General features: G+C 42.1%; 1 protein-coding gene across 1 annotated transcript; it reads left to right on the forward strand.

Annotated features, from left to right (window-relative positions):
- The first annotated feature begins 225 nt into the window (after positions 1–225).
- Positions 226–23,272, forward strand: LOC129703541 (kelch-like protein 24). Its single transcript, XM_055646110.1, is given in 8 exon segments — positions 226–697; positions 5,111–6,075; positions 8,427–8,611; positions 10,280–10,398; positions 15,466–15,492; positions 15,494–15,655; positions 18,248–18,436; positions 18,797–23,272. Coding segments are annotated over 7 exon segments (1,800 nt in total). The 5' UTR covers positions 226–697; positions 5,111–5,155; the 3' UTR covers positions 18,995–23,272.
- The last annotated feature ends 1,427 nt before the right edge of the window (positions 23,273–24,699 follow it).

The raw sequence follows: 24,699 nt of genomic DNA on the forward strand, positions 1-24,699 counted from the left end.
AGTTGCAAATCATGAAGGATCAGACGCCAGCCACAAGCAACTGCAGATGCTGAAATCATGTGTAGAACTTACACAAGGTGCTGGAGTAATCCATCGAATCCACGAATCCATATCTTCTAGAGATGCTGCCTGACCCGCTGAGTTATTCCACCACCCTGAGATCTGACACCTCTTCTGCATCCGTGGCAGTAGTTTTCCATGTGCCCTGTCTTCGCACTTGCTGTTCCAACACCTGCTGGTAGAATAAACATACGTATTGATGGGGAGGATTTCACCTAAGTAGCGCGCAAAGTCGATGGGAATTGTAGTCAATGGTTCCTGGTCGTTGTTTGGGCGGAGTCAGGGGCGGCGCAAGAGTTTATTCTTGTAAAGACTACAATTCCCGGCACGCTGTGTGAGCCGACGCTGATGCAATGGGTAGGTGCTGATGCTGTCGCTCTTTGTTTAGATTCAGAGTGAGCAGGGAATAGGAGAAGGACAACGAAGAAGAGTGGTTGTTATTTTGTAACAAGAACAGATATACTGCAACGGCGTCAAAGTTATAGACTTAGAAGAAAATTCTGCCTTGGTATCATCTAAGATTAAAGTGGAATCAAACCCGCTACTTAGGAATTCAACAAGCAGGAAGACTTAAGAAGAAAAAATAATATTTGTTTGGAATAGTCGTTTGTGGCGCAGATCGTCGTTCACTTAAACAGTAAGGAGTTTTATTTTTACTTGCCGATTTAAAACTTATTATACCTACAAATGAGTGAACTGTTTCAAAACACAACTGAGTCGACTATTGAGTCAATGTGAATATTGAGAGTCCACTAGTTTGAGTCAGCGGAGATATATACACTTAGATGTTTCTTTCCAGGCAAACGGAAATAAATTCTGGTGTCAAACAAAGATACAATTACTTTGAACGCGATTGGCGATTAATAATCGTTATTCTGTTTGGATTGATGCCGGGGAGCTGGTGCGGTGGTTGAAAATGCCGGGGAAATTATTTACATTAAATCCGTTGAAATGAGTCGAGGATCTTTGACAAAGTATTGCTTGTGTGATTCCGTTTACAGCAAACTCATTGGGAAATAAAGATGGTGCTGACGCGGACTGTTATTGTTCTCCCATGTGATCGTGGAGAGAGCTTTGTTTACATTGACTCAAGAGTTGGTAGAGTGGAATAAAATGAACAGTATCCCCAAACGGATAAATCGATGAGGTGACAGAATGTACCAGGGGCACTGCTCTATTGTAAATTTATTATTTTTTATAAAGAAACTTTAATATATTTAACTTAATCAGTATAAAGCCATGTTTTGTGATTTGTATTTGAGATTTGTGGAATGATCGGGAGAGGGCGCACAGTCTGATGAGACTTCACAGTTCCCTGTTTGCCAAAACACAAAGTGCTGCGGGAACTCAGTGGGTTAGACAGCATTTGTGGAGAGAGTGGACAAACGTTTCAGGTTGTGGCCCATCAGACGGAATCATTTTGGTCAATCACTCTAAAGAAGGGTCCCAACTCGAAACGTCGTCTGTCCATTCCCTCCACAGACGCTGCCTAGTCCGCTGCGTTCTTTCAGCACTTTGTTTGCTTAAGTTTCCAGCGTCTGCCGTTTCTTGTATCTCAGTGTTTACCAGTTCGCGTAGATTTCCGGTCTGGTGTACTTATTTTCCTCTTTGCTGATTTAAGCTCTTGGCAACACCAGACAGCTGATGTAGCCTGGCATTAGCCAGGTTATTCCCATTCCTTCTCTCCAGAGATGCTGCCTGTCTCGCTGAGTTACACCAGCATTTTGTGTCTAGCCGCAGTTTACGACACGTGTCAAGAATCATGTGATGGGAGAGCGGCTTGTTATGAGCTCGAACTCAACTATTTTGCCGAAATATGTTCTTGTTCAGATCGTGTTTACGGTTATTAGAATGTGAGGGATAAAAACATAGTCAATCCTACTTTTCCTCAACAATGGACAGGTACAATTGCAGGGCAAGCCTATCCATTTGATCTGTTCAATTAATTTAATCAATCTCTGTAAAGCACTTTGGTTCAAATACTGGTTTTGTTGAAAAGTGCTATATAAATAAAGATTATGATGATTATTATTATTATTATCCAGCGCTGTCATGTGTAAAACTGACACGGATAATTATAAATGTAGAGAAAAAAACTCTCCCAGTCTCCTCGTTGGTGTTGTTTATACATGCTGGCGTCGATGGTAGATGTTTTAAAGCACTTCCTGTGGCTGACATTCGCAGGGCCATTTCGATTCATGTTTTATTGTAAACTTTACAGCTGACACTTACATTGCTGGCGGCAGTGTGTCGGTCGGGTCCAAAGATCTTTGGTCGGGTCTGTGCTTGTTTGTTGCGCTCTGTGTTGCAGTTGTTGTTCCGTGTATGTTACGTACATTCGCCACGTGATTCATGGTTGTTTTGATTGAAGCTTTTTTTAGTGCAATTGGTCCAATGCAAATGAACGACGAACCCCAAGCACTGCATCGCTCATTACAATAGAGCCGTCGGTTTAACTGAAGCAACCTTTGCCAATTATTCTTACATGTATTAACCTGGGATTGGATAGTCGCTGGTAGACAAAAATGCTAGAGAAACACAGCGGGTGAGGCAGCATCTGCGGTACGAAGGAAATAGGCAACGTTTCGGGTCGAAACCCTTCGATTTTTCAGCATCTGCAGTTCCTTCTCAAACATTGAATAGTCGCATCCGTGGTGGCAGAAAATATCCGTGTACAGACCAGCCAGGTCCTGCACAGAGTTTATTATTTGGACGATTATGCAAATATTTAACTTTTTTTTTAATACGATTTGTGGAGTCTGAGGAGCGGTCCAGACTCGAAACATTGCCTATCAATTCCCTCCACAGATGCTGCCTGGCCTGCTGAATTATTCCGGCACTGTGTGTTTTGCTGAAGATTCCAGCATCTGCTGTTCCTTGTGTCTCTTTCTTATTTTCCTGTTTACAGTACTTACATTTGTAGCACAATTCATCAATGGCACCACAATACAGACAGCACGTCTCTATATATATATATATATATTATTTATATATATTATTTATATATATATATATATATATATATAATTTAATAGTCCATCCCACAAATTTGTATTATTGAGCGATGCATACTACGAAAACGTCAAGAGGTTAAACATTTACGCAAGGGATGGTACAGCGCAGACGTGGGGGTGTGGGGTATTTTGTCCAACGTGTCTGTGCTATCTCTATAGTACGCCAACTACCAATTAATCGGAACAAAGACTCAGATTGTGTGATCGCTTTGTCAGATGCCTCTCTTCAGCCTGCAGGGGTCACCCTGCACTTCTAGTTACCTGTCACTTTAATTCTCCAAGTCACTCCTTTTCTGATCTCTGCCTTTGGTCTCAAAATTGTTCAATGCGTGCTTAAAGACTCGGCAAACTACAGCCTTCCGAACTCAACACTGAATACCGCAATTTCAGAAAACCAACCGTTCTAGCTTGCTATTGCACATGCCATGCATTCTGTTTAATTGTGCTTCCTCTTGTGGTAAATTCAAATAAAAATTTAATTCGCCTATTTATACCTCCCGCAGACATGTCTGTGGTTATCAACTCGCCTCCCCCACTTCTCCAGTCAGCACTGCCACCACTTGTGACCTTCAATCATCACCCTTTCCCCGGAAGTTATCTGGGGTCTGCCCCCTTCCCCCAAACTTAAAACTCATTTAACTAACTTTTCCCAGTTCTGATGAAAGGACTTCAACCTGACACAGTTTTTCTCTCTACATTTAAAATCTGACTAGTATAATATTTTTAGCCTTTCCTGTTTTGATTTTGAATTAGAGTTTTTTCCTCCTTCCCCTCAGGTTTTTTATTTTCCCTTACATCGCCCACTTCCTTTCCAAAACATAGTAAAATCTATTTCCAATTTCCTTTTCAGACATGATCCAGGTCACAAGAGTTCACAACTGTCTTCTTTACTGTGCCTTAGTGCTCCGTTATTGGCCTGTTACTTATCTAAAAAGAAGCTATTCATTGCTTTAGGTCATGTTGACTCTGAACAGTCATTCCATTAGTTCCATTTCCGGAAATTTATTCCCTCTCAAATGCCCATCAATTCCCCTCTGATTTTATTTCCAATGACCTAAGTTAAGGGGTAATTTGCAGTGACAATTAACCTACCACCACAGTCTCGGAATGTGGGATGAAGTTGGCAAACTCTACAACCAAGACTAGAATTGAATCCTACCCACTGGAGTTGTGATGTAGCAGCACTAACCACTGCACCATTAAGCCACCTTTCCTCCACTGAAAGTTGTTTCACCTCTTTAGAACTTTTTTTTAATATCCCATTTGTCTTCAAAGCAGAACAATTTTAGCTGTTAATTTGCTTGGGCAGCTTACAACCCAGTGGTATGAACATTGATTTATCTAACTTCAAGGAACCCTTGCACACTCTCTCTCTCCATCCCTCTCCCACCCACATCGTACCAGGTTCCCGTTTTCACTTAGCAAACAGCTAACAATTGCCTGTTTCCTTTATTATTGTAGGTAGACAAAAATGCTGGAGAAACTCAGCAGGTGAGGCAGCATCTATGGAGCGAAGGAAATAGGCAATGTTTCGGGCCGAAACCTTCTTTGTTCTGCCAATGTCAAAATATTATGTATATCCCAGGACTCTCTGTTTTTCTTCCACTTCAATATTATCATAGGGCCATTCAGCACAGGAACAGACCCTTTGTGCCTGTCGACCATCAAGTACCTTTATTATTGTTACTTTTTTGCATATATTTCATTCATTGGTTCTATATATCTCTACATCACTGTCTATTATTCTCGTTTCCCTTTCCCCTGACTAGTCTCTAGAAGGATCTCGACCCAAAATGTCACTCATTCCTTCTCTCCAGAGATGCTGCCTATCCCTCTGAGTCACTCCAGCATTTTGTGTCTATCTTCGGTTTAAACCAGCATCTGCAGTTCCTTCCTACACACAGTTACTACTAGTCTGTTGTTCCTGATAACATTGCCCCTACTACATTCAATATATATTTTGAAGACCACATGAGGGGGGATAATGTGCAGTTCATTTGTTAAAATTGTAATTGAATTTTCCCCTCTGATCACAGGATTGCACAGGAGGATCTTGCTGCATACAGCGGCCGGATAAAGAAATGGTGCTGATCTTAGGCCGACGTATTAACAGGGATGACAGCCATTTCCATGACTCACCCATCACCAAACGCAAAGTTTTTGAAATTGACCAGAAACCTTTGACAACTCAAGAGGTTTATGACTTTTCCTTGGGCTCGTCCCATGCCGAAACCATCCTGGAGATGCTGAATGAGTTTAGGAGCAGCCGGCTCTTCACTGATGTGGTCATCTCTGTGGAGGGCCGAGAATTTCCCTGCCATCGAGCAATCCTCTCCTCCTGCAGCAGCTACTTCAAAGCCATGTTCTGCAATGATCACCGAGAGAGCAGAGAAATGCTGGTGGAGATTAATGGTATTCATGCTGAAGCCATGGACCAATTCCTGCAATATGTCTACACAGGAAGAGTAAGGATCACCACGGACAATGTACAGTATCTCTTTGAAACCTCCAGCCTCTTCCAGATCAGTGCCATCCGTGAAGCATGTGCCAAGTTCCTGGAGGAGCAACTTGATCCTTGCAACTGCTTAGGCATCCAGAAGTTTGCAGACACACACTCCCTGAAGTCTTTGCACTCCAAATGCAGAGGCTTTTGCCTGCAAAAGTTCTCTGAGATAGCCCAGCATGAGGAGTTCCTAGGGCTGGAGAAAGACGAGCTTATTGACTATGTCTCCAGTGATGACCTGGTTATCAACAAGGAAGAGACGGTGTATGAATCCGTGATGCGTTGGGTCTATCATGACATGGAGCGTAGAAGGTCCATGATGAAGGAGGTCCTGACCCACGTCAGGCTTCCCTTACTGCACCCCAATTACTTTGTGCAGACAGTGGAAGGAGACCAGCTGATTCAGAACTCTTCTGAATGCTACCAGCTTCTGCACGAAGCCAGGAGGTACCATGTGCTGGGCAATGAGATGATGTCATCACGGACTCGCCCTCGCAGGTGAGGGGGTAAACAAAACCCAACATTTTTGTGAAGATTCCTGAGACTCTCGCTGCCCTGTAAACAGTTTGGTTGAGACCTAGCCATGGCAGAAATAACCTGGGTGGCCTCTCTTTATGTAAAGCCGATCCCTACCCTTATGGTTGGCTGCATTAAGGAGCAGGGGGCAGTCCTGGGGTAGATTAGGATAGACTGCGTGAAGTGAGATTATTTAGATAGTGATTTGTCACAACAGACCGGTGGAAATCTTTGACACAGAACAACTGAGATTCATCACGTACAGAATCAAATTGTAACCAGGCTGGAAACCTCAGCTTTCAAGTCCTGCCCTGAAAAAGATGCCTGGGTCATTGTTGACACTGGAATACACTGAGTTGCTAGGCAAGGGCTTGTGCAAGATAATGTCAGTTAGTATATAGTGGCATTCATCTGTTGATTGCCATGATCCATCCTCTCTGTCATTATAAAGAAGGACAGTAAAAGCTTCTTTAGATATGTTAAGGGAAAAAAAGAAGCAAAGTCAAATTTGGGTCCCTTGAAGGTAGACACGGGTGAAATTATTATGGGCAACAAGGAAATGGCAGAAGAGTTGAATAGGTACTTCGGATCTGTCTTCACTAAGGAAGACACAAACAATCTCCCAGATGTACTGGAGGACAGAGGATCTAAGGGGGTAGAGGAACTGAAAGACATTTCCATTAGGCGAGAAATAGTATTGGGTAGGCTAATGGGACTGAAGGATGATAAATCCCCTGGGCCTGATGGTCTGCATCCCAGGGTCCTCAGGGAGGTGGCTCTAGAAATAGTGGACGCATTAGTAATCATTTTCCAATGTTCAATAGATTCAGGATCAGTTCCTGTGGATTGGAGGATAGCTAATGTTATCCCACTTTTCAAGAAAGGAGCGAGAGAGAAAATGGGGAATTACAGACCAGTTAGCATGACTTTGGTGGTGGGAAAGATGCTGGAGTCAATTATTAAAGAGGTAATAATGGGGCATTTGGATAGCAGTAAAAGGATTAGTCCAAGTCAACATGGATTTATGAAAGGAAAATCATGCTTGACTAATCTTCTGGAATTTTTTGAGGATGTGGCAAGTAAAATGGATGAAGGGGTGCCAATGGATGTAGTGTATCTAGACTTTCAGAAAGCCTTTGATAAGGTCCCGCACGGGAGAATGGTGACTAAAATTAGAGCACATGGTATTGTGGGTAGGGTGTTGACATGGATAGGAAATTGGTTGGCAGACCGGAAGCAAAGAGTAGGAGTGAACGGGTCCTTTTCAGAATGGCAGGCAGTGGCGAGTGGAATGCCACAAGGCTCGGTGTTGGGGTCGTAACTGTTTACCATATATATTAATGATTTGGAAGAGGGAAGTAGGAGCAACACTAGCAAGTTTGCGGATGACACAAAGCTGGGTGGCAGTGTGAACTGTGAAGAGGATGTTAGGAGGTTGCAGGGTGACCTGGACAGGTTGAGTGAGTGGGCAGATGCATGGCAGATGCAGTATAATATAGATAAATGTGAGGTTATCCACTTTGGCGTCAAAAACAAGGGGGCAGATTATTATCTCAATGGGGTTAGGTTAGGTAAGGGGGAGGTACAGCGAGACCTGGGTGTCCTTGTACACCGGTCACTGAAAGTTGGCGTACAGGTACAGCAGGCAGTGAAGAAAGCTAATGGAATGTTGGCCTTCATAACAAGAGGATTTCAGTATAGGAGTAAAGAGGTTCTTCTGCAGTTGTATAGGGCTCTGGTGAGACCACATCTGGAGTATTGTGTACAGTTTTGGTCTCCTAATTTGAGGAAGGACATCCTTGTGATTGAGGCAGTGCAGCGTAGGTTCACGAGATTGATCCCTGGGATGGCAGGACTGTCATATGAGAAAATATTGAAAAGACTAGGCTTGTATTCACTGGAGTTTAGAAGGATGAGGGGGAATCTTATAGAAACATATACAATTATAAAAGGACAGGACAAGCTAGATGCAGGAACAATGTTCCCAATGTTGGGCGAGTCCAGAACCAGGGGCCAGTCTTAGAATAAAGGGGAGGTCATTTAAGATTGAGGTGAGAAAAAACTTTTTCATCCAGAGAGTTGTGAATTTATGGAATTTCCTGCCACACAGGGCAGTGGAGGCCAAATCACCGGATGGATTTAAGAGAGAGTTAGATAGAGCTCTAGGGGCTAGTGGAGTCAAGGGATATGGGGAGAAGGCAGGCACGGGTTATTGATAAGGGACGGTCAGCCATGATCACAATGAATGGTGGTGCTGGCTCAAAGGGCCGAATGGCCTCCTCCTGCACCTATTTTCTATGTTTCTATATGTTTCCATATTTTCTTCCCTCCAGGTCTACAGGTTACTCCGAAGTTATTGTGGTGGTCGGAGGCTGTGAGCGCGTGGGAGGCTTCAATCTGCCTTACACTGAGTGCTATGACCCAATGACTGGAGAATGGAAGTCACTGGCCAAACTCCCAGAATTCACTAAGTCGGAATATGCAGTGTGCGCCCTGAGGAATGACATCCTTGTAACAGGTAAAGGAACGCAAGACTACAGTAAATGCACAGAGTGATGCACAGTCTGCTCTCACACTCTGGTACAGGGTGATACAGTGGGTCACACGCTGTCTTTTCACACTCTCGGATTGACTCGTACAGCAGTCAGCAATGTGGAATTGCTTGAGTGAATGAGAGTACTTTTTTTTCATGTGAAATAATTATATCAGCAGCATTTAAGCAGAATCCATTAAACTGTTCCTGCAACTGCCAATAGTTTTCTTCCTGATTATCCATTTACAGGCCCCACATCCTGTTAGAAACATAGAAAATAGGTGCAGGAGTAGGCCATTCGGCCCTTCGAGCCTGCACCGCCATTCGATAAGATCATGGCTGATTATCTAACTCCATATCCCATCCCTGCCTTCTCTCCATACCCCGTGATCCCTTTAGCCACAAGGGCCACATCTAACTCCCTCTTAAATATAGCAATTTTTGAGCAATTTTATAAAGGAACTGACAAGAGTGTCCTCCATTTCTTACCACTTCCTTTTTATCTCTTTGGTAACTTTTTATCAATGTCCTTCTCCAAATATACTTTTATTATGCACTTAATCTCTCTCACCCTCACTCTGACCCACACACACACTTTCTCCTGTCTCTCTCTCTCTCTCTCCCTCCCTACCATCCCCTCTTCCTCACTGCGTTTGCCCTTTAGTTGCTCTGACCTCACTATCCTTGCTCTTGCCATTTATCTCTTCCTCCAACTTCAAAGTAAGGCCAATTGGGATATCAGAGTTTCACAATCGGAACCAGCAGTTTTGACTGCTGCACTTCATGGTGCATCCACCTCCTGTGGGTGAACAACCAGAGGAATGCATTGGCACCTGGTCAACAGAAGAGCTTGTTGACCTGCAATAATCTTGCAAGGGCAACATATGAATAATCAGCCAAATTACTTACAAATTTAGCGGTTGAACTGGTGACCTCAATGAGCACAGTTTCTGCTAGTGTGTGAATGGGAGGTCTGGGTTGTTGCAGGTTGCATTCGGGAATGGGAGTACCCAGATGGTGCAGCTACATTGACAGGTGTGTGGCGCTGATCCTAGAGAAGGGCTGCACATTGAAGTTGCCCATTGACTGATTTGGATTCCAGACTGTCTTCAAGCCCTAAAGATTGTTCTAACCGACTTTTTGAGTAGTCCCCACTGACTATAGAATTAGAGAGTGGTGTCCAGATTTTTCTTCCCTGAACAGGCTACTCACATTGGAGTATGAGGTTCATGGTTGAAGTTTAAATTCACCCTTACAATTAAACCACCTATAACCACCTTTCCTCCATATCCCTTGATGCCCTTATTGATAATCAATCCCATAGTTGCAATATTTCAAGGGATAAGATTTGAGATTTTCATTACTCTCTTGTGAAACAGAGATAATTTCTCATTAAACAAAGTAACAGCCCTTCAATTATGATTTTCCCCATCTAGATCAAATAGTTTCCCCTCTTTCTACAAGCATCCAGTGGACATAATATAAATCCGGCATATGCTTCTCCAGTAAAATCAAAGCCTGAAGATGAAGCAGTAAAAGTATTAACCTGGGCCCTATTTCCAGTCAGAGGAGTAAAGGTTATAAAAGCACTGCGCAAGCCCAATTTCCAGCCAAGTGAAGGCCGGGTGTTCAGTTTCTCTATGTTTGTAACAGGCGGCAGAATCAACAGTCGTGATGTGTGGATGTATAACTCTCAGTTGAACATCTGGATGCGAGTGGCCTGTTTAAACAAGGGCAGGTGGCGTCACAAAATGGCTGTCCTTCTTGGCAAGGTAAGAAGAAATATTAAATAAACCATAATTTTTCGGTCTGAACTAAGCAGTAAATAAAAGAACTAGAGTTTCCCTTTGCTTGCCTCTTTTAACTCAATTCATAATGGTTCAAAGAAAATAATGTTGGCGTAAATGGTGATTAATTGAAGCTGGTTTGAAACAGCTTTAAATTAGTTTCTTTGATGGCTAAGTGGGAATGTGTACTGACAAGTGTGCTTTAGTTGAGCAGGTAACATGTTTGATCTTCAGGTTTATTAAACGTCTTCAGGTTTATTCAGGCAGCATCTCTGGACAAAAGTAATAGGTGATATTTTGGTTTGTGACCGTTCTTCAGTCTGGGAGTCAGGGGAGAGGGAAACTAGAGGTATGGAAAGGTACAAAGAACAATGAATGAAAGGTATGAAAAGTTATTTCCTACTACCAAAGAAGACTGGTCATTTCTCTCCATGCCCTATTCTGGACATTCCATTATATTTTCCAATAGTGTAATGTTTCAAAAAATTATTTCATTCGACATGAGACTGTGAAGCATTTCCATGTAAGTACAAGTTCCTTCAGGCACAACAGGCCGGAACCAGTCTCAAACTGAGCACTTCTGCGTTTGCCTTTGTTGTTTTTCTCTCCTCCCAGCCTAGCCTGCTTCCCTGTTGCAGGCCACACTGCAGTGGCGTATGAGCAGACCGAAGCAGGTCTAGGGAATGCGGCTGTTGATTGAAGGCACCGCAATACCTAGCAACAGGTATGCCAGAAGCACTCTGACAGGCTACTACAACAGCCAATCATTATGTGCTAACCATCTGGAATATTCCAGGCCATCGCAGTGATATTGGATCTGTCAACCTACTACACTCACCTGTTCAAACTGGTTGCTTATTATAATGATAGGTTTTAAAAATATCTTTCAAGTACTTCTCATTAGATCTGGGGATTAATTGTTGACATGAAAGTTAACCTTTTCTCCACAGATACTGCTTGATCTTCTGCAAATGTGTAGCATATTCTGTTTTACTGACTTTATTACTTGTAACTTTAACATGCACTACTTTATTCACACCTGTCTTGTGCACCAATGCATTTCTAGCTTTCTGTGCAGATTGTGCACGTTTTTCTCAACCTAATACTTGTTCTTGTTTCCAGAGAGATTCTCAGCCCCTCTGATATTTTGCTCACTATGTCTGTCTTGCTTTTAACCCTCTGATACTTAGTTTAATTTAGAGACAGTTTGGAAAAGGCCCTTTGGCCCACCAAGTCCACACTGACCTCCAATCACCCATAGTAGACAAAAAAAGCTGGTGAAACTCAGTGGGTGAGGCAGCATCGATGGAGCGAAGGAATAGGCGACGTTTCAGGTCGAGACCCTTCATTAACCCATACATTAGTTTAATCCGAGGCAGTCGGGACAATTTACAGGAGTCAAATAACGTACAAACCTGCTTGTGTTTGGAATGAGGGAGAAAATCGGAGCATCCGGAAAAAACCCGCGAGGTCACAGGGAGACTGTACAAACTTCACACAGACAGCACCTCCTGTCAGGATTGAACCCAGGTCTCTGGCATTGTGATGCAGCAACTCTACCGCTGAAATGACTCTTATAACCATGAAATTACTCCTTATAAAAAGTTGTAACCATGAAATGACTCCTTATAAAAAGTTCTTGAGGTTATTCACTTTGGAAGGAAGAATGAGAGCAAATTATTATTATTTGAATGGTGAGAGACTATAAAATGTTGTGATGAAATTAAAAGTGTTAGCAAAGCAATTAGCAAAACTAATGGGATGTTTGGATATTGAGTAGTATAGGAAGGAAGCTTTGATCCAACGTGTAGGAACGAACTGCCGATGCTTGTTTAAACCGAAGATCGACACAAAAAACTTAAGTAACACAGCGGGACAGGCAGTATCTCTGGAGAGAAGGAACAGGTGATGTTTCAGGTCGAGACTTCTTTTCTCGTGACTTTCAGTCTGAAGAAGGGTCTTGACCCGAAACGCCACCCATTCCTTCTCTCCAGAGATGCTGCCTGTCCCACTGAGTTACTACAGCTTTTGTGTCCATCTTTGATCCAACTTATCAGGCACAGATGAGATGGCACCTAGAGTACTACATACAGTTTTGGTCTCGATAGTTAAGGAAGGATGTGCTTGCTTAGGTACAATGTAGAAGTTTATTCCTGGGAGGGGGGGGGTGAAGGATTGCTATACTGTATGAAGAATGATTGAGCCTATATTCATTGTGCTCTATGATGAATAGTGATCTTATAGGATTCTGGAGGTTGTCCGGGTGGATGCTGAGGGGAGCTACCTAAAGGGACTGTCCCACTCTACGAGCTAATTCAAGAGTACTCCCGAGTTTCCCTGATTTGAACTCGGAACATTGTGGTAATAGCCGCTCGTAGGTACTCGGGGCTCTCGTGGACATTTTTCAACGTTGAAAAATCTGCACGAGTCTTCACGAGCTTACCGTGTTTCCAGAGTACCTGCCGTTAGCATTACGAGCCGCTAAGAGATGTCCCGAGCTACGACATACATGCTACATGCTTACCATGAGTTTGATTTTTTTTTAAACTCGGGAGAGCTCTTGAAATTGCTCGTACAGTGGGACAGCCTCTTAAAGCAAGTAGGCATAGTTAAGACCCAGGCTTTTCACATTTTAGACAAAGAAAATATGGGAATTATTTTCTTAGATGACTTGAAATTTTGGAATTCTCTATTCCAGAGAACTGTGTATCAGTTGGAATTAATTAATATATCCAAGGTGGGGCGTGGCAGACATTTGAACCACAGGAGGTACGTGGAGAGGGGAAATGGGTTGAGGCAGAGTGTGGATCAACCATATTCTGACTGAATGGCGCAGCAAGCTCAAGGGGTCAACTGACATTTCTGTTCCTACCCCTCATAAGTTCCCAACAGGATAAATATATATATTTACAAACTGGGTCATAGAGCGGAAACACTACTCCGTGTCTTACCATGATGTACCTGTGCAGAGAATATTCAGTGGGGCAGCATGAGGTTAATATTCCCCGTCCCTGAGCTGGGGATATTTGATAGGACATTGTAGAGGGAGAGTTACATCCTGCACCGTGGCATAGTTGGTCCACTACACTACTACTACAATCCCGACTCCAGTGCTGTCTGTGTGGATTTTGCAGTTTGCAAGTGACCCCAGGTGCTCCAGTTTTCTGCACTTCAAAAATAACAATTTTGGTGGATAGGTTAATGGGGCAATGTACATGCTCCTGTGTGATATGAGTGGTATAATCTGTGGGGTGGGGATTTGATGAGAACATAGAATAAACTAGGTTAGGGTATGATTAGTGTTGTTAGGTGCTTGATAGTTGGTACAGACTTGATGGGCTGTAGGGCCCATTCAGGGCTGTAATTCTCTGACTGTATAGTTCATGAAGATTAAATAAATACAGCTATGTAAATGTACTGCTTTGTTCACACCTAATGCAGCCCTACTGAATGTAGGTGAAACATGGAGCAAGAAAGTGGCCATGAGGCTTTTTAATTGGAACTTCCTGCTCATATCCTTTGCTTCTTTTTCTTCCCTTTGTACCGAAGCATACAGGTATTCCTGAAATTGAGACACTGAGATGTGAATGCTCATGATTTTCTTTGTTCTAACACAAGTTCCAGGATATTTGAAACTTTGCTAATTAGGTCAAACGACGACATGGCACATATGGTTGCTTTGTGAGTTGCGACGACAATGACAACATGATATTAAACAATCATCAGGTGCCTCATTTCTACCAACTTTACCTTGAATGAAAAGGGATCTGTGTACATCTGTGTTCAAGATTTGATTGCCTTCCTCATATTTCCAGCAGGCAATGACTTTGACCAAGAATTTAAATTGTAATGATGTGATGTACTTACCTGACATATGTGCGCAAATAATCCACTGATGCACACTGGCAAGGCACTGGTAATGGATCTATCATGTTTTAGAAAAAACCCTCTCTAGGATAGTACAAGGCTGCAGGTCCCCTCCCTCAGTAAAAAGTACCTCATGCATCAAGCACCCCACTCACCCCAGCAGTTCTAGAACATGTTCTATCCCCATTGGTCCTAAAATGTACATCCAGTACCCAACAACAACCCCTTTCCAACAGTTCTAGAACAAAAACAAAATTCTGATGCGTTCCCGAGCAGAAGCCCTCCTTCCCGGATGTTCAAGAACGCAAATGTTGATGCCAGTTGTACTGGATCACATTCACTTTCCCCAGCAGAACTAAAATACATCTACATTGCCCAGCAGGACTAGAACACATGCTTTCCCTAGCAATTTCACAATATATAGGTCCTCCCCATTAGTACCAGAAAGTTCAGGTCCTCCATGTCAGTACTAGAACATACAGACCCACTCCAACAATACTAGAACATACAGACCCTCCCCGTTAGTACTAAGGCAAACAGACCCTCCCCTGCAGGGCTGTAACATACACATCCTCAATATCAGTATTGGAACACGTATAACCTCTACAGCAGTCGATTACCTGCCTCACTCCAGCCCTGTGTGAACACTCACTCAGCACAACTAGAACACACTCTCCCACTCCAGTAGTGCTAGAACACATAATCTCCTATCTCTCCATCCCCGCCCCCTCCCAACAATATTAGAATACTGCCCCTCTGGCAGTATGAAAACAGATCTTCCATCCCAACTGTACTGGTGTACCTGTGCCCAATCCCCAGAAGTGTGAGAAGACAAATTTCCTCCCAAGCAGTACTAAAACATCTCTCCCTCCCGTAATGCTAGGATATCCCCTGGCACTCGGATGCACCACATGACACTGACCAGTCTAAAATCAACCAAAGCCTGCGAGCTTACAGTTCTTTCTTTACTCAGCCATTGTCCTTAGTATACCATGTTATTGATATGCCTGAGGCTGGAATACCTAATAAATGTTTAGGCTGGGTACCAGGTCTCTTGCTTCAAACCTCATTTTCAAATGGCATTTGGTGTTTGAGATAAAGCCATTGTATCAGGGACTGCGATAAAAGTTACCTCGCAAAGATCTCCATTAACGAGCAACTCTCCTGTGCTGTGCTCTGCTCTAGCTGTATGCTGTGGGTGGTTATGACGGCTGTCAATCGACTAAACAGTGTGGAGTGTTACGACTCTTTCTCTAACCGCTGGATTGAAGTTGAGCCACTGAAGGAAGCAGTCAGCTCCCCCGCCGTGGTCAGCTGCGTCAGTAAGCTCTTTGTGATTGGAGGAGGACCCGACGACAACACATGTTCCGATAAGGTTTGTTTCAAACGAGGAATGACTGTATTTAGAGGATCATGCACAAACACGTCTGAGTATGTATCCCTTCTCAACTGGGATTTTTAAAATCTCTGTCCACATCTGTCCGTGCGCATTCTCACACACACGTGCATGCAACGGCACATACACTCATACTCATGTGCAACAGCCTGCAGTGTGCAACTGGTGAAGGGCAGCTCACTGGCACAGCTGATGAAGCTGCTGCCACACAACTCTAACAACCCGGGTTCAATCCTAATTTCTAGTGCTGAATGTGTACAGTTTGCACGTCCTCCCTGAGATGCCTGGATTACCCCCAGGTGCTCCAGTTTACTCTCATATCCAAAAGGCGTGTGGGTGGTAGATTAATTAGCCACTGTAAATTGTCCCTAATGTATAGATGAGTGATTGAATTTGGTGGGATTTGATGGGAATGTAACTAGAATAAAATAGGCTACGGTAGAATTGGTTTAAAATTGGGCGTTTAATGGTCAGCATAGACTCAGTGGGCTGAAGGGCCTGTTTCCATGCTGTTATCTCTCTATAATTCTATGACATGCTAGTCCATGCCGCCTTGCATAAACCACATAAACTATATTTATCAGGAGACAGGGCCATTTGGCTTAGCAATACAGCTTGGTCTTTTTGATCTCCTTACAGACTATGATAATGCTGGAAGTTGTAATGTGCTTCCTGCAATAACCTGCTTATTTTATCTTATACTTACAAAGATTAAATAAAAAAGTAATTCAGCCCATCAGATTCTTGTTGGCTCCCTGAGGAACAATCCAATTTGTTCCATTCGCCTTGTTTCCCAGTACCTGACATTTGGCTCTTATGCATGCCCCTCCACTCTCTCCATAATGTTTTCATTAATTTGCACAAAGTCATGATTTGCAGCAGCTGCCTGACCCACCAATATGCTTCTGGGAGGAAATCTTAGCACCCAGGGGAAGCTCACCTGGTCACTGAGGGAATGTGCAAACTCCACACTGACAGCATCCGAGGTCGGGATCGAACCTCACCCATTCTGCAGCACTAACCGCCATGTCATCATACTGCTGAGAAGAAATGGAACTCATGACCTCCTGATGTGCATAGTTCACTCACGGGTTATTTTATCAGTGCGTTAGTTGTTCGAAAGTGTGGGCAGCTACTATTTTATCTTCCAGTCTCATCAGTTGGATGATCAGCCATGATCATATTGAATGGCGGTGCAGGCTCGAAGGGCCAAATGGCCTACTCCTGCACCTATTTTCTATGTAACTGGAGCTGAATTTCAAGTTGGTTTCACTGCTAATCAGACTGAGCTGCTTATTGTAGAAACCAGGAAATGGCAACAAAAATGCTTTGTTTTGCATTCAGTAATGAAAAGCTGACAGCGCACTGCCCACAAGCATTTCTTGAGCTTAAAGCATTGTGTGGTGTATTATTACAATGCAAAAATTTGCATCAAACAATGCCTCAATGAGATAGAAAGGCCAAGAACACCGCAGGCTCTATTCCAAGTCTTATTATTGGCTTGTCTTACATTGGGAATTTACCTAAAGTTCTTGTTGACCCATAGACTAAGAGTAGATAGTCTGTTCCTGTTTGGCAGTCTTGAGGTTTTGTTGGTAAGGGCACATTTTGCAAAATTAAATGCTGCAGTAAGCATTCAAAGGTATTTTTATTGGTCACATACACACCTGGTGTAGTTAAATGCTTCTTGCCATTTTGCAGCACATAAAGAAAGAATACAGATAACATTAATAAGAGTCTTAAACATAAAGAACATCCCCCCACAATGGTTCCCATTATGAGGGAAGGCACAAAGTCCAGTCCCATCCCCAGTTGACCCATAGTCGGGCCTATTGAGGCCTCCACAGTTGCCTCTACGGAGGCCCGGTGTTCCATGCCGTTCTCGCCGGGTGATGTTGCTCCGGCGTCGGAAGAGTCCTCTCCGCGGCTTGGGAACCCTGGAACGGCCGCTTCCATACTGGAGGCTGCGGCTTCCGAAGCCGACAATGCCGCGCCGGTTGGAGCTCCACTACTGGTGATCTCATCAAGAGATCCCAGGCTCCCGGTATAAAGTTCGGCGCAGCGGCCCGCTCTCAGTCCCGCAGCCTCGCGAAGTTGTTCCTGGTGGTTCTTCAGCTCACCGGAGCTCCTGCGCGGCGACCCGGGTAGGGCATCACCCGCTCCACGATAGCGCTCCAGCGCTGTGCCGCCGCCGAAGCCGAGGTTCTGGGCGGTCCCCGGCAGGAAACGCCGCTCCAGGCCCGCTGGTATTCATATACATTCATATACTTATTACTGTAATCGTGTGAACATGAATGTGTTTTTTATGATGTCTGTATATATTTTTTTAAGTACATCTCCATGCATTTACTCAATTGTTTCAATGCCTGTGCACATTTTCACATTTTTACTGTAAGTATTTGTGTTATCGTTACATTTCACAGTAGCTGTGAATATATTCATATTTTGGTTTCAGTGCCCATACACGTATATCTAACTATTAACTTATCTATTCCACTCAGCACATCCCGTGGTCATGATACCATATTAATATGATACCATATTAATAGAAGTACTTATTTTCACCAACAGGTTCAGTGTTATGACCCGACCATCAGTACTTGGCTGCTGCGTGCCCCCATTCCTATTGCTAAACGGTGTATCACTGCAGTGGCCCTGAATAACCTTATATATGTGGCTGGGGGTCTCACCAAGTCAATCTACTGCTACGATCCAGTGGAGGATTACTGGATGCATATAGTCAATACCTTCAGCAGACAGGTAACTATGACAACTTCTGTTCGGCATTTATATTGTGAGTGTGTTCATCATATCACTTTGCTTTTTTTGCTAATTTTCCCAGAAATGAAAGATGTACTGTTTTGTTGAAAATATTGAGATGGTCTCTATTCAGTCCTCCGATATCCTGTGTCAATTCTGTCTTTGTGGGCAATGTGGGCTGTTTCCATAGTCACGGAATCTATTAAAGATGAAATGATGAAAAACACCTTATTATAGCTTATCAATATAATCCAGTTGTTACATTCACTGTTACTCCAATAACAGGTAATGGAGTTATCTAACGTTGTAGTTTTTTGTAACCTGATTTTTCATACATGTTATTTTCTCTGTGATGCGCAGGAGAGTTGTGGCATGTCTGTATGTAATGGCAAGATCTACGTCCTGGGCGGCAGGAAAGAAACCGGAGAGGCCTCTGATACTATCACGTGTTACGACCCAGCCACAGGAATCATCACAGCGATGGCGGCCATGCCAAGATCTGTTTCCTACCACGGCTGTGTGACAATCCACAGATACAATGAAAAGTACAGGCCTTGAAAGAGGAATCTCCCACCCACCCAATGCCAAGTAGTAGAGAGACACAACCACACTAAAACATCCTGTGGAGGATTGGAGTCAGCCTCTGCAGGTTCAATATTAGACAATTATTTTACCGTAGCATTCTCTTCAAAACACTGAGCTTTGTTTTAAACATTGTACAACATTGACATTGTTATTGGACAACAATCTACATGACACAAACAATTTCTTTGTGTCATGTAGAGTTCCCAGTGATAAGAATACCAAAGCTGTGGCACTGCAGGCAGTGTATGCCACTTGCACATGTGCCTGCATGCCTAGGATAACCATGGATCACGAGTGGCCCACTAAGTTACACTGCCACACACCTATGGATTCAGTATTAGGTGCTATTAAAAAAAAAATCATATACAAAAAAAAGTTTTTATATTTTGAAGTAGGAAAAAGTTCAGAAAAAATGTCCAAGAACAGATAACCCAAGTGGAAACCTAATGTTTGATCTGAGCAGAGGCCTTTGCATCAAAGTGTCTGAAGCCTGTCTAAGTTCAGGTCTGAGGCCTTCACCTCAGAGCATCTCTGTCATCTCGATGTGGTTAGTGGCTGCTATGTGGCCTTACTCCAATGAAGTATCTTCTTGTAGAAGGCCCATAGTTAATGCCCTATTGTCTCTCTATTTACTCTTTCTTAAGATTCATGATAAACAAATGCTTTAAATGGTGCATATGATGCGATAAATGAGACACCCTCAACATTGTTTTTCTTCTGTTTCAAAGAACATATGACTAGAGGCATGGAATTGTGAGGGATGAATTTAAGATATGTCACACATGGATGAAGACAGTTTATCTCTGTCTGTGTGGAGTTTGCATGTTCTCTCTGTGACTGTGTTTTTCCTCCTATATCCCAAAATGTGTAGATTGGTGGGTTTAATTGCCTGTGCAAATTACCCCTAGGGTGTAGGTGAGTAGCAGAATATAAGTTCATGGAAGTGTGGGAGGAATAAAAAGAATAAGATTAGTGCAATAATAAGTACATGGTGAGATCAGTGGCATGGGCAGTTTTTCCAACATGGTGGAAAAGGCAGTAAAGGGTAACCTTACAATAATATTTACAAGCAAATGAGTGAAAGGATTAGTGCTGCTGTAGGATCACTGAATTCTGCAATCTAATGTATGGTATCGTCACCAAACGCAAGTCATTTCTATTTCCATCGCACTTGATTGATGAATTCAATTTCCTGAACCCACTTTGAAAATTAAAAAAAAATTTGAACTCCAATCAATTCAATTAAATTAAATTTTGCATCACCGGGAACTTTAAAATGCACAGAATTGATTGCAGAATGTGTAAAGCCAAGACAGTACATTTGAAAAACGATTCAAGCACTTTTTATGTTGGGTCAAAGCAAGATAAGTAAAGCATGTGTGACAAGTGGAATTGGCACAACTTGTTTGCACACATCAATATTTTACATTTGATTTTAAGAATTTTCTTTTGTTACGGAATTTAAGTATATTTTTTCCTCTGTGGTCCTTTACAGGTTGGGATATATCAGAAATGTATGAACTTGTATGAATCAATTAACAAATTTGGATAATTGGGTTGCAATATTTATCCAATCAACCCTAAAAGCTTGCGTAGGGTATACACATTATGGTGTTTAACATTTCTGCCACCATTGGAAACATGTATAACACAAGGCTTCATTTGTAGTCAAAAACACACTAATTTAATGTCTGTAATTATCAAGTGGAGTATTTAGTGACAGAAACCAGCGGGAAATGCACATCTTGGGTTTCCGCCTGCCATATATCACCCTACTACCCTTCCACAACTCTCGCATTCTGTCAAGGAAATATCTAGAATGCACTGTGTTGGGTGATTTCAATTTATATTTGCTCTTTATTTAATTAATGATTTGATATTATTGTACATAATGTTTTCATATTAAGCTCAGTGACAGTTTTATTGTAAATAATGTCTCCTGTTCCTGGGGTTGGATAACTGGTACAGCTCAGCTGGAAATACTATTGATGGGCATATGTTGCAATCTGAAATTAGCTTGAACATTCCATGGGAGTGTATAGAAATGAAATTCAGATATGCATGAGTAGATCACCAATGTCCAATGGAACAATTATTTTTGCCACATGAGCTATTAATTTTGTCTTATTTAGCTTTGGGTTTGCTTTAAAAAAAAAAGTATCTTGGGAGGATAATTAAAAACCTAAATTGGAGAAAATTACCTATTTGCTCAGTGGCCTTTGATTCATTCATAGATCCTGTCCCCTGCACAACAGCCAATGTATGGAATAGGTCTGTCAGCACAGAGGAAATAGCTTATCCATGTTTTCCAGAGATGCTGCATGATCTGCTAAGTTATGCAGCAATTTGTGTCAACTTTTCAGAATGGCCAATCAGTAGTGTTCTGTTTCTTGTTGCTGATGAGGAGTTGGAACCATTGTGAAGTCGGTGAGTTGATTAATAACACACAGGAGACTTTGATGGACGTTAAGCTCTAGAAACCACAATGGAACTTGAAGCACCAGGTGTAAGAGGCAGACATAAAAATCTTGTGATCCTTTCATGTGCCAATGCTTAGATTTGTTTTTGAGTTTGTGACAGGTACAGTAGGTCATCTGAGGCCCTATAGATTAACGAAAGGCTTTTACAACTGCATAGAATGCTGGGATAAACTACTTGCAAAAACACAGTAAATGCTCCACTTGGCATTTTTAGAAAGCTCTTGGAATTCCCGAGGTGAATGAGAAAGAGAATACACAGAGAGTAAATAGACATGCGTGATATTAGTAAATCTCAGCCACAACTCCAACGTCTGCAGTGGGCATTGCTAGCCTACTTAATCATGTTTATGTTCCTGGCCTAAGTCAATAGCTCCATACTTTTGTGTACAACTGAAAAATCTTGTAGCCTGGGCTTATAGTCTCCCTTGGCTCTTCACTTCAATCAAAGCCACAAACTCAAGCAAAAGTTATGATAAAAAAGTGCTCAGACTCTCCATGGAGTGTATTGACAAAGTTGTTATTGGATCCATGATGCAACTTCTTCATCAGATGGTAACATATGGTGGAAGAAATTTTACTTGGTGCCTTAAGACTATCTAGGGACATGTTAATAACCAGAGCCGTTTAGGACTACAGAGTCCTTAATTTGTAAACAGAGAAACGGTGCCTTTTGTGAACAGCCATACCAATCACTAGTTCAGGGTTGCAATGTATTATTAGGTACTTAACATATTTTATATACCATGGTTTATACAGAAATCCATGTACATTCTTTGACTGTCTTATACATTTTTTAAATTTGGCTTTATTTCAATTGTATGGGTCAAGATTGTGTGTGAACTGTGCATTGCAAAATGCACAATGTCTAACTGATGCATGATCTACATGGAGAATTAGCCATTACATTAATTAGTTCTATGCTTGTCATTGATGCACAGTATGGCTGCAACTGGTATACCCACCAAAGGTCCTGTGAACTGGATCCTGTTGTAAATTGTTTGAAAAAACACATGAAAACTGTGTGCATTGCAATCTCAGCAGATGCTAATTACTTTTGAACCTTTGACTCCAATGAGAAAGATTTCAGTTCATTTTTAAATGGTTTCATTTTAGAATCTGGACTCATCAATTAGATTTCAATCTATAATTCACTTTCTGGCATCCATTATTCTATATAGAAGAATCTATGCCTTTTTGGATAGATTCCATTCTGACTGGCTCTCCTTCCAAGTATTTATTATTCTTTGTGAGGAACACAGACCTTCAGAGTGAGTATTGCCATTTAGTTAGAACTGCTCAAAGCAGGGAAGGGAAGCTGCCATTTTGTATTTGCGTTTTGGGAGTAATAGGTGTATATTTTTCAGAGGCATTTTTAAAGCTGTAAATAACTGCTATACTTTTTTACAGACAAATAAGTTGCAGAGTGGTTGTGTTATTTTTGTAATATTTGGGTTGTACTAGAGACATAATGTGCTTCATATTTATTATGTAAGGTGTGTGCTGGATATAAACAAACGCATATATGTACTGAGGGTGGTTCAGTGTGTTTTAAGCTTTAACAGAACAAGGAAATGTGTAGAAGATGTGACTTCACTAATTATTTTACTAGGTAGTGTCATCGAGACACTTGACACTTATGTTGCTTTGAATGTTCTATCTGTGAGATTTGCCAGCCTTTTACTCATATGGATTCCAAAGCTCTGGAAGTCAATCCTTAAATCTCTACATTGATTTCTCCTCATGTAAAATAAACATTTTTTTGAACAAGCATTTATTGTCAGAATCATAATAAATTCTCCTTTGAACGTGTTAGTTTTAAAATTATTTATGTTCCATTGTGGCTGTGCAGCGATTAATTTGAAAGAGGCCTGAAGTAACAATCTAGAAACCGAGTTCAAATTCCACTATGGCAGATATGGAATTAAAGGTGCAAACTAGACATCAGTAATGATAATCACAAGACCATCAGATAAGAAAATGACCTGGTTTACTAGTGTCCTTCCAAGGAGAAAGTTGGCTGTCGTTGTCTGATTTTGCCAACATGCAACTTCAGACCCAACATTGTGGTTTACTCAGAAATGCCGTTTGAAATTTCCCAGCAAACCACTCAATAATTGCTACATTCACACAAACAAAGGATAAAACAGACTGTTTGGCCTCAACCTAGATATTAAATTTGGGTATGGCAAAGTCCCTCCCAGCCTAGTTAATTTTACAAAGTCCTCCATACTATGATTTAGGATGTGGTGTCTAAATTGGGAAAGTCAAGCAACAGCCTGTCATAATTATCCTCACAGAATTATACATTGCACACAACATGCTATACTGCTTCATCACAGTCCCAGATTGCCCTGGGACACACAACATGGTTGACCCACCAGTGGGAGAAGCACAGCTGTAATAAGTGGGAAAGATGGTCTTGTTAGCCCTCAGCATTAACTCCAGGTTCCATGAGGTCACACAAATCAGGTCAAACTTGTCCAAGGAAATCTTCCGAGTACTATTTTCATCTTTACTCATCTGATAAACCAGTGTTCTTTCACATTGAACAATACTTAGAAGATATACTTGAATGTAGCAAGAGGTCAAAAAGAGCTCTTGATGGGAGACTTCAATGTTCTTTAAACAGGGCTTTTGACCCACCGAGTCTGTGCTGCCTACGATCACCTGCACACTAGTTCTATCCGCCACACTAGAGACAATTTTCAGGAGTCAATCAACCTCCAAACCTGCTCTTCTTTGGAATGTCAGAGGAAACCAGAGCACCCAGAGAAATCCCAAATGGTCACATGGAGACATACAAACTTAATACAGTCAGCACCCATGGTCGGGATTGAATCCGCATCTCTAGCGCTGTAAGGCAGTAACTTTACCGCTGCGCCACTGTGCCACCCATCTTCATCAGACTGGTCTGGTAATGTCACTATTATTTGATCTGGCCAATTGCAACAGGTAATGAGATAACCAACATGGATGGTTCACTTTTAATGGCTCAAATAATCCTAAAATAATCCCCAAACAACACTGAAACAATTCTTCAGGAGTGTTTCCTAAATCCAGTCGACTTTATCCTCACCAATCTACCCTTTGCAGGAGTGGGTGGATAACCATTGGACAGTTCAAAAGATCTCATAATATCACAATCTCCTGTTAATATCCAGTCAGGCGATCAATCCTGGTTCAAAATGTGGTGCATGC

Source organism: Leucoraja erinacea, chromosome 14 (assembly GCF_028641065.1).
Source record: "Leucoraja erinacea ecotype New England chromosome 14, Leri_hhj_1, whole genome shotgun sequence".
Classification (NCBI taxonomy): domain Eukaryota; kingdom Metazoa; phylum Chordata; class Chondrichthyes; order Rajiformes; family Rajidae; genus Leucoraja; species Leucoraja erinaceus.